An 11,581-nucleotide genomic window follows, 5' to 3' on the forward strand; every position below is an offset into this window, starting at 1 on the left:
TTGTGAAAGTGAAAATTCTTGGGTTAAAACTCTACTTGTCTTTGCTGTAGGTTATTTAAGACTATATTTAACATATGTAAAGCCGAGCAGCGACGGTACATTGTTGTCTTCCTTCTCCCTGTTTTGTCGTTTGCCAGTGGACCGCTCAGTATTGTAAACAGCATAAATGAAGCACCCTTCTTTCAGGAAGAGCCCTGCAACAACAATACATTTCACCCGGTGCCTCTATATCTCAAATTCAGCAGACAGAGCCTAAAGAGATGAGTCTCCCTGTATGAATTTAATTAGAGGAGCTGGCTTCGGCTCGTCTTTGCATTCTGCCTCTCTCATTACCACTGAGCTCCTCTCTTGGTCTGTTTTAAGAAAACCTGCCAGAACCCACAGTCAGTCTGCTGGGCCTTATGCTTGAATTTAAGTGAGATCTATGCAAAGCTGCAAGCAGAGTAGCGAGGATGATAGCGGATAAGGTTTGAATTCTCTCGAATTCAAGCAACCGGCTGATTCTGCATTTGTTCCTCATCATTATTCAGCTCTTGGGCTGCTCTCCTGCTATCTGAGATGGAAAAAAGCTAAACTGGTGACTTAATTATACGCCCTGTAATCTGAGAGGGGAGGACACAAACTTGCTGGATTTCAGTTAGCAGACGCACAGCTTATTGACTATAAATAGCCTGAGCTGTAGCTTATGGAATTGATGAAGACTATAAAATATGAGCAATGTGAGCTTTAATGGCGCTTAGGTTGGTCAGGATATCATAGCAGCGCTTCGGGAGGTTATGAGACAGGCAAATGGTCATATAAAGCCTTCAAAATAAATTAAAATTTCAGACTGATTCTAAGCCCTGAGTACTGTGTGATTGGCTCAAGCAAAGACTACACATAATAAAAAGATAACCAGCAATATATCAGTACAATAGATTGTATTGTACAATATATCTCCCGTGCCATGCTGAGAAAAGTGTTTTAAAAATACACTGGTGTTTGCTTCCACCTTGTGGTCATTCTCCCACTAGAGCAGGACTTTGTGTGCTGGCATACTTGGTTTAATTACAGTACATATGGTATGCTCCAACGTTATACAACATGAACAAAGCCAGAGAACAAAGTCTCCCCTGCTTAACCTCACGTTATGTGGACTCAGTAGAAATAGAAATACACAGTTCTACAAAGAGCTACTCAGTACTGTTGGCATCAGGAGGAATTCATGTAAGGAAAACTAGTGACAATAAAGACACTTAAATAAGCAACACGGGAAATAAATGCAGGTTAAAACACTTCAAGCTGCCAGCAAGGCCATTTTAAGAAGGCAGCAGCAAGACATTGAGTTAGAAAGGCTGTTGCGTGGCATGTGCTCTTGCTTGCTTTGAAGTGGTTCATACTGCTGCCTCACACGAAGGTTATGGGTCCAGACCTGCTATTTGTAGTTTGCATGTTCTCCTTGTGCTTCCCACAGCGCAAGATAGGTGATTCAAAATGGTCTCGATGTTTGCTTGAATGAGCTTCGACCCTCTACAGCATAAAGCAGGTACAGATTGATGGTTCACTTATTTGGGTGTTTTGCTGCCTCAACATTGAAACTTGTACATCTTCTTTCACACTGCAGGGTTTTTAATGTAACAGAGATAATCATCTCATGCAAAGATGAACGAAACATGAGCACATGATATTTATTGGCTTTTGTGTTCTTTGTACTTTGTAAGGTTAAGCATGTCAACGAGACACATCCCATAGTTTTAGTAGTTTGGCAACTACACAAGCTATGAATCATTATCCAGACTCTGTGTAGCAAATGCTATTTTCAGGATGTTTATGTGTAGAGTTTTAAGGCGTGTAGGAAATCATACTTGATTTATCACTGCACTTCCGCACATTTGCAAAGTCAATGCATTTTGGGGGTTTTACCAAGTGTTAGAAAACTAAAGAAGGAAATTATTCAAATAGACCGAGGACTGGATTCCTAATTCCTCTTAGAGATTGATAAAACAGCACCCAAATGAAGCCGTAAAAAAACAGTCCACTGATAAAAAGGTGGACATTTGACCAACAGATACAAGGATAAGGTGAAATCGCTGCACAAACTGTCTTTACCCCCAATATTCAGAATAACTCAAGCAAGCATGAACTAAAAAGATACACTTTATTTGAAACCAGCAGGGGACATTTTTGTACAAAAATACACAACTGTTACGTAGATGCTTTGCGTCAAGAATTGTTCGTCTTTATCCTGCTGTTTACACCACTGATGCTCCTCTGCATGCAGCACCAACGTGGGACAACCGCTAACTTGCTCAGACATAATTTCACCGAGTAAAATAACAAATTCAACAAGCAATGTCATTTGCCATAGGGAAGAATGTAGGATCCTGGATTCTTTAGTCTAGACAAAAATGACAGATCCATTCTCATAAATATCAGGAAGAATGCTGAACATGGGATGTTCTTGAAACGTGACGCTGAATTCATCTCAGACTTCTTTCTTTACTTGGACTTGGCGCCTGGTTTCCCTCCTTCGTCCGCCTTTTTCTGCTTCTGTTGCATTATCTCAGCATCCCTTGAGGAGAAAAAGGACATTTCGAGAGAGAACAGACTTTGTTAAAAGAGGCTGAACTGTAGTACACACCAATAAATCACTTCATGTGCCCCAAGTTTGAAAGTACGCCTCTGGCATTTGATATATAACTTGCTTTAGCGCATTGCTTTTGTACCTAAAATTATAATGAGAGGGGGTTTTTTTGCAGCTTCTGTATATTCAGGAGCCATGTGCTGTACTACTGTTGCACAAAGAACAATTTTTTTATGGATAAAAATAATAAACACAAATAATGACAGCATTATAAAAGAGCAAATTAGCCTACAGAGTGGAGTACAGTGCTGGAAAAACAAATCCAAAGTTTGTTTGCATCCCACTTCTTTACTGCTGCTTACCTCTGCTTCCGTGCAGCAGCGGACAGGCCATCATCGCCCCTTTTCCCTTTACTCTGTTCAGTTTGCTTTTTGGCAGCCTTCTGGCGTGCAAGCTCACGTTGGTTTCCTCCTGCACGTCAGAAAAAAAAAACACAATGTAGATAAACAAAGGCACATTAGTGAGACACACATCAGGTATGTGAGCTACACCCTTAAAAACACCTCTATTACGAAATGCTGAAAAAATTAAAACCCAAAACAAACAAAAAACCAAAGCAGCATCAGGGCACTTCATCTTGTTTGGTAACCATATAATGGCAAATGATCGATTTATGTTATGGCAGGAAAAAAACAAAAATGGTGCAAAACTTAAAAGCAGCCGACGTGGCAGAGAGGCGCTCTGGAGCAGCTTCATGCCCGGAACAACAGCACAGAGGGCAGCAAAGCATCTTCCACCGTGAAATAAGGTTTGTCGCACCAGCCGGGCATATGAGGACAAACAGGGAAGGCGCAGCCACGTTAGCAAAAATAAAACAACCACTTGTTATCACGTTGACATCCTGTCTGCTACAGGTAGCGCCGACACACCAATATCCGTGCTACGTCTGTGCTAGCTGTGTTTTCACTGGAGGCCAGGGCTTCGGCTACTAGCCGGACAACAAACGACCCACTGGTCCATCGATGTTGATAAAACGCACGACGCTATGAAGGCATGACACACCTGAGTGAAACACTACAGCCGGAGCCCGTGTTCTTCATTTAAAGAAAACAAAAACAACACGGTTAGTGGCGTTGGCGTGATTTACAACCCAAGGCGGCATGAATTCCGTGAAATAACGTTCCGTCTATTTCAGCAAATAGACGGAACCCAAGACGGTCGAAGCTAACGAGCGGCGAGAACAACGAGCACAGACTACATGCAACCGAGTAAAGTACATGAATGCCTTACAGTCAAAATATATGTCGATACCCACTGGTCATTTTAGTAATCGACGCTTCTCTCGCCCGAAATCCTGATAAGCTCAGCCAAAGGGCCGCTGGCTCCCTTCTGTCGCTCCAGTCGCTGTTTCTGCTTTGGTTCGCTGTGGCTGCCAAAAATGCGCGAGACTTCCGCACGAGAACTAGAACATTCCGTCTCACCGCAACGGACTTGCGCATGCGCCGGAGTGGACTTGTTTTCATTGATTTGATCAGAATAGAGGATTCAAAGCTGCTATTCTTATTCTTATTCTTATTCTTATTCTTGTTGTTGTGTGCTAATTTAATATAATCTCTTCTGTCACAGTCTTTGCTGGTGTTCTTTTTGTACCTCAGCCGAGTGCAAACCATGCACCTAGGGCATCAGTCACTCAAGTCATTCATTCTGTTCATATACTAAGGACCTTCCTGAGGATACATGCAGATCCCAGCATGTTGATCTTTGGGGTCTCTGTTGCTGTAGCTCTCTCTGATACTTTCTTGATGTTTTTAACCTTCCCTTTCTTTTTTGTACCAAGTGCACCAACAACCACAGAGATCACTGTGTTCATCTGCCACATTCTCTGTATTTCTAACTCTAGATCTTTGTACTTGCACTTCTTTTCTTTTTCTTTTAGTGTGAGGTTTCTGTCTGATGGAATAGTCATATCAATCAGCTGGCAGGTAGAATTCACTGAATCTTTAATGATTATGTCTGGTCTGATCTGATTATGATAAGAATAGAGAATTAAGAAGCAGTTGTTATGATTATTATTGTTGTTGGGTGCTAATTTATTATCATTATTGTTATTATTATACTACTACTAATAATAATCACAATGATAATATAGTACTACTATAAAAAATAATAATACTATGAGGAAGGCCACAAGGTGCAAGACTAAAGATCGTTTGTTGTTTGTTTATTTGTTTGGTGACATGCAGCTAAAGCTAAGCTACAGTATTTTAGGCCTCCTATGGTGTGGAATTACATTGTGCTAGTAACAAGAAGAACATTACACAACACAAGTATTTTCAATTTGTTTTGTACGTCTTGTCTTTGTTTATGTTGTTTATCTACAGCAATCACGTAACAAGGTTTTGTTTGTCTCTTTTGCTGAAGCCGCTGAGTCTGATGCTTTGTTTGAAAGACGTGAAGGCTGACAGTCCCATAGTAACTTTTCTTCTCCTCTTCTATCAGTACGGTCAACAACAGAAACAGACACACACTTTGGTTTACATATCCCATACACAATTGTCATGGCTCTAGTCTACCTTACATTTATTTGCATTCAGTCTGATTGTGCTTTGTGTTCTGCAGAGACACAGTTTATCCACCTGCTCTGCAGCTAGGCAGTTGCAAGCACCTAGGAAAACTTTCTTCGGTTCTTTTGAGGATTTAGTCTCAGTATCCGCTGTTTCTTCATGCAGTCCCCGACTGACAAACTGATAGAATCACAAGGTCATTTGCAGGAGTCCTTGCTCTTCTTATTGCTGAAAATAGGTCTTTATGTTTATTCTGTTTATTGACTTCTTGCCCTGCTGCATAATTTATTTAGGATCAATCATATGTCGCCTTCATGGTTTTGTGTGATGATAAGAACCCAGACATCCAGAGTTAAGGAGTTTGCACTATCTCCAACATTTGATACATTTTGCTTACTTGCAAAAAAAAAAAAGTATTGAAGACTATAACTTTAATCACAATTCCCAAGGAATTAAATGACTCCTGGAAAGCCTACTGCAAAAGAGCCAGCAGGTGGCAGACTAAGGTAAAGTAAAAACCAAACAGACTGGGGAGTCTGTATTTCTCTCATGGACACAGAGGCTACTAATCATTTCAACTTGTGAAAGTGTCACACGTAAAAGCGTCATGTGTGAAATGCTTAAACTGATGATTGGTGCAATAAACTAAAACGAGTGCACTGCTTCGGTTAAAATTCCAAAATGTGGTAAACAAAAACAGGAATGACATATTTGTTAATGTCAAATACAGATTGCTTTGGATCACCGCATGAACGACAGACTTTTTCCATTTTGCACTTTAACCTCCAGTTAAGTGCAAAATGGAAACCTCTTAATAGGAAAACCACATAATGTTGTTTTTTGGTTGTTTTTTTTAAAAGCTGTTTTTGTATTGTGATTTTATTGACTGTCTGGTTACTGAATAGTCTACATGACTGAGTCACGTCTGCCCAAAGCTGAACTTGTACACAGACGCTGAAGCTGTGACAAGAAGACACAGCCTACTGTATGCAGCTGAGCCTGCATGTGCCTAATGCCCTGCAAAAATGTAAAATATATATATTTAAAAATGTATTTATATAAAAATATAGCAACAAAATTGTATGTTTTAAAGGGGAAGTGGGAACCTGAGTGCACGGTTGTTAAGAATATATCAACTATGCAGTTTGTGTATCACATTTGGAATAGAAATCTCAAAATGTTCTCATCGAGCTGGAAGTGCAGCTGAGGAGAATGAGGACTGGGTTGGGTTTCTTGCTGAAAGGCAAATGCTGTATTTTAAGGACATAATTACCGTTTGAATACAATGAGCCATCAAACTACTGCTGGGATTGTCTAGCCAACGGCCTATTTGGGTGAAGAATAAAGTGTTCTTAGAATATAATTATACGCTGTAAGTTTGTTCAGGTCTGCAACTCTCTGCATATTATTTCTTCACTGATGTTAGAGTAGAACTTATTTTTAAAAGATCCTAAAGACCGTTTTTTTGTAAAAAATCACATGTATGGTATACTTCAGACATAATGAGCAGTCAGAGAGAAATTTCCTTGTGACAGGTGGTTGCGCATCCCTGACTGCAATACAGCGTGTAGACGCTATCAGCAAAGAGAAATGTTTATTTCAGTATTGATTTTTTCCTGTAGGCTGTAGCTGCTGCATTATTTGTTTGAGCTTAACCTGACAAATGACACTTAGCTGAAAGTCAGAAGCCGACTGACTGCAGCTGAATGCTGGCAGATGCAAGGCATTTGAGACGGATGTACATAAATATTCTTAAACAACACAAGTTGAAGAAGTAGAAATGAATATGTTACTGTAATGGAAGATTTCAAGATTTACATGTCTTTTAAACTAAAACAACTTTTTCTGATGGCAGTGTATACAAAGCTCAACACTTTCATGGAAGAAAAATATAATTATTGACCATGGTTTATTATTTAAAATCTTTTTTCGTCACATTAGGATCCCTTTGAGACTGTTGATGGCAAGAATCATTAAGAATGCTATTGTGCTCAAAATGCAGGTAGTGTGCGCTCAGTGGTTAAGGCTGCTGATCAGAAGGTCGAGGGTTCAAGCCCCAGCACCTCTAAGCTGCCACAGTTGGGGACCTTGAACAAGCCCTGTAGCCCTGTATGGTCCAGTGGCGCCTTCGAGTAACTGACTCTGACTCCAGCTTCCTAACAACCTGGGACATGTGAAAGTGAGTTCCCCTTGTGGGATCAATACAGTGTATAAAATAAAAAAGAATGTAAGAATGCCAGTGGTGTGATGCAGATGTTCTGCAGTTCTGTTTACCGTATTCACCACTTTAACATGTCAGTGTGCATGATAACATTTGATAATGAGCACTGAATACAAAATGCAGCTTACGGTGTCTTTAGTTGTATTATAAATATTTGACAGATGTTGGTGATGGACCAAGGCAGAGGGTTTGTTTGTTGGGGGTGCACCAAAGTCCTTATGATTCATCCACTGGGAACCATGGAAACCTTTATGACAATCTAATGTTTGTGTTATTTAAGTCTGGAGTGATGATTCAAAGTGGTGATCTGACTGACATGCAGCTGTTGTGGCTAAAAATACAACCAACTACCATTTTAATAGTGCAGCAGTTCAACTTTATTTTGGCCATTCTTAAGATAAGTATCATTCAAATGATAGATGTATTTTTTTTCTGAAGTATTGCACTCTTTCATTAAAAAAATAAAGGACCAGTTCAACTTCTGACAAGCATAGGCATCAGAAGCTGCAACATGTATTGCCATTGACCTCTGTGACCCAATCCTCTCCTGAATGCACCAACTTGACAGGACAGCATGAACTTTTTTGTGCAAATATATTTGATATACTTAAATGTATTTGATGTGGTTTATTGGACACATTTTCCTGAGACTGTGAACAGAACGTATCTGGCATTTGTATCTGCATATGAAAGTCAGCATGCTGTTCCACTTTTCGTTTCACTCCCTCATTAGAGGGTTCAGCTAAGCCCACTTTCTTGTTGTTTAATGCACAAGAAACCTAATAGTCCTTTTCTCCTCCCTGGGACACAGAGCAGAGATTTAGTTATATATCCTGGGACTAAGGGAGTTTATGAATAGTCCCATGAAAGTTTTTGGATGTCCACACACAGACCAAAAAACTGAGATCTTACTGTAAACAGAGGATCAAGTGGATAAACAGCCATGGCTTCTTCATGCCACTTGCGTGCTGGAGCGTGAAGACTTTAACAGCCTGTAGAACAGCATGTCAAACACTGTGGTCAGTTTATTGGGCTGCTGGCGACACAGGGCAGCCCAGGATGTCTGCCTATGACTTGTTTTCCCCACAGCTGCTTTCAGTGACAACATCCTGCTTAAAGCAAACTATTTTTGTCTCCCAGTGCAATTATCACCACCTGGTAATTTTGACAATGTTTACTGCTTCTGCTTTACAAAGCCTCAAAATGTTAATGCTGTCCTTGTGTGACTGCTGCTCCTCACGTGGCCAGTCGTGTCTCCGCTTTAATCAAAGGGAGATGATGGGGAGGAAAAACTTTGTTTTCCATTAATTTCATACTATATTTACCCATGGGATTTTATATTAACAGTAAGAGTCCTTGCCCTGTCATTACCTGCAGCACATTTCCAAACTGAGTACTTAGTGAGAGACACCCTTTCAACTCAGTAGTTCAGTTTTGGCAAACAACATGTGAGCGCGCATGTTTGGCTATTATGTGTTGGGGGATAATTATATAGAAAGAAACACTAAGTCAATGGCAACTGGATTTGCGGTTTTAGGGAACATAGTGTATGTGTTTGCGCTGCAGATGTTTTTATTAAGTCCCAACAGGTGATAGATGATTCGTGAAATCATGCAGTGTGTATGATGTGATGTGAGGACAAGACAACCGCCATTAATTTCTCCTCCAACATTTGATTGCACAATCTTCGCACACAGGCTGCACTGTTGAGAGCGGTCTTTTGCTGGCGCTGATCATGAAGTGGTGGAAGCACTGATGTGTGGCAGTATAAACTTAGTGTGACAAGCTGGACGTATGGTGCATTCCTCTCTGTCTCATTTCACCGCTGTCATCCATCACGCTGCCAGAGTCCTGCCTGCTGTCGTGCATGATTGATGGGACTTGCTGATCCCATCTTCTGCATTGCCTTAATGTCCCTCATGCCCTGATTGTTGAAGCTAATTTTGACATGAGCCTGTAAAATTATTATGCTGCTTGTGCTATATTGCAAGCTATTGTACATATATATATCTGCTCTTCTGAAAACACCAGTATTTTTACAAAAATCAGCTGTTTCAGTTGTGGTATACATGTGTTTCTAAATCTTTTTTTTTTTTTTTTTTACTCGGGTTTACCATGCATTATGTTCAGAATTATGTGGGGTATGTTAACAAATACATTTTTTTTTTCCGAATAAATACTCTCCGATACTTAATATGAACATTTTATCTAGCATGTTTATATATTAACTGTTTGAATAGTTGCATTACTTTTACCTTCAAAAATGATGCTGCAAAAATATCTGTGCATCTATTTGAACACATTTGAGAGAAAACAAGATGAACAGTCTTCAGGGCTGCTCAGCTCTATGAGGCTCTTATGCTGAACCATTGCCATGCTAACATTAGCTAGATGCTAATGAAAACCTTCAAAAGAATGAAAACAGATTTCTGTATCAGAACATAGTTTTTTTCTTATTTCCTCTCCCATTAATCACCTTAGGACTCTTCAGATATATCTGGTGACCCTGTGTATTAAAATTAAGTAGTATAGAAAGCATATAAATTGAATCCAACAGCAGCAGCTACAACAGACTTCACATCAGCTAAATGCTAATATTAGCATAGCTTGTGCACAGTGCAGCCCTTTGTCAGGTACAGGCCAGATGTTGCACATGTTAACATCAGCAGTGGAAGAAGCATTTAAAAAGTACTCATATATCAATATGACAGTACTTTACAAGGAGTTTAAGTCTTGCATCACAAGTACAAGCACAGTATTAGCTGCAGGATGTATTTAAGATATTAAAACAAAAGTCCTGTCTCTGTGACTGATGTGTTATTATACATGACATTTTTAAATTAAACATTTTTTAATGAAGCCTCAATGTGTCTGCAGCATTTGTAGCTACTGTTGTAACTGCTGCTGCAGCTGGATTCAATTTATATACTTTATATACTACATTTTGTGCAGTTTTAATACACAGGGTCACCAGATATATCTAAAGAGTCCTAAGGTGATTAATGGGGGAGGAAATAAGAAAAAAAAAAACTAAGTTGCGATACAGAAATTTGTTTTCTTTTTTTTTTTTTTTCGCTGATGTTTGATTTCTGGTGAGATACTGAGTCATTTGAACATTTATTGAAATGAAATTATGTGAGAAATCTAGAGAGGAAAATCACTGTGTGGTGGAGCCGTCAGCTCACAGACATCTGAACAGTGACTCAGACTACACACGGCTTTTAGTGAGATATGAGAAGTCAAAAAGGTTGGAAACCACTGGCTTAGTCTTTAACAATGTGTTGTATTTTAAAAGCTTGTAATATTATCTATTCTGTAAAAGCTTTATATTTAAAGCAGCTAAAGCTGTCAAATAAATGCGGTGGAGGAGAAAGTACAACATTCCCTCAGAAATGTGATGTAGTAGAAGGAGAAAGTAGTATAGAATTTTATATACTTAAGTGTACCTAAGTACCTCAAAATTGTATTTAAATACAGATTGAATAAATGCACTACCTCGCACTACCTTCCACTGGTTAACATTCTAACATTTGCTGATTAGAACACAACGTGAAGTGGTGAGTCTGATGGAACGGCCATTTGTTTGGAGGGTATTTAGTCATAAATCAAAGAATATGGCAAATATAGAGGAAAGCATGATGTCTGCATCAGATTACACAGTAATCCATCCAAGCCACACCAGCAGCATGGCTAAAAATAGGTGGTCAACAGAAGCCTTCTGTGTTGATGGATACCGTCTCAGCGTCCAACCTCAAATAGAGTTTTGTATGGTTGTCAGTGTAAATCTTTGATTTAATTAGTACGCTTGCATGTTTATATGATGCCAAGCCAAAGAACTATGCAGTTTGAATTTTTCATTCAGTTTAAATTGGTCACACGCGTCCTTGAGCTGACGGAGTGCAGATGATGGAGTTGTTTCTTTATCGTACTAGTTGCACATGAAGAACGCACATCATCAGGATTTCCACGCTATATACGTTCTGGTAATGATGTTGAGTTTTGGCTTTCAAGTTAAGTGTCTATAAGTAATTCAGACGCTAAAAAATTGCAGCATGTTATCAATCACTGTAAGGATGTTTTACAAAACTTTCTAAAGGTCATAAAAATTAGCATGTGCAACCTTCATGGGCATCAATAATAATAATCAATATCTTCATTGTCCAACACAGTGTGTCATTTCAGCTGCAACTTTGTCCCTTTGTCTACGTCTGCTCTGAACATAAAGCTCACAAC

At 39.4% G+C, this 11,581-nt stretch overlaps 1 protein-coding gene across 1 annotated transcript in view; it reads right to left on the bottom strand.

Moving 5' to 3' along the window:
- Positions 1-2,118: 2,118 nt before the first annotated feature.
- Positions 2,119-11,581, bottom strand: part of LOC103370941 (small EDRK-rich factor 2-like) — a 21,532-nt gene continuing 12,069 nt past the window's right edge. Inside the window, exons 3-5 of the mRNA XM_008300139.1 lie at positions 3,879-4,002; positions 2,926-3,034; positions 2,119-2,551 (exon numbers count right to left, since the gene is read on the bottom strand). Of these exons, the coding sequence (XP_008298361.1) occupies positions 2,479-2,551; positions 2,926-3,034; positions 3,879-3,885 (189 nt within the window). The 5' untranslated portion in view covers positions 3,886-4,002 and the 3' untranslated portion in view covers positions 2,119-2,478. The remainder of the gene's footprint in view (positions 2,552-2,925; positions 3,035-3,878; positions 4,003-11,581) is intronic.

This window comes from Stegastes partitus, unplaced genomic scaffold (genome assembly GCF_000690725.1).
Source record: "Stegastes partitus isolate 25-593 unplaced genomic scaffold, Stegastes_partitus-1.0.2 Scaffold1502, whole genome shotgun sequence".
Taxonomy (NCBI): domain Eukaryota; kingdom Metazoa; phylum Chordata; class Actinopteri; family Pomacentridae; genus Stegastes; species Stegastes partitus.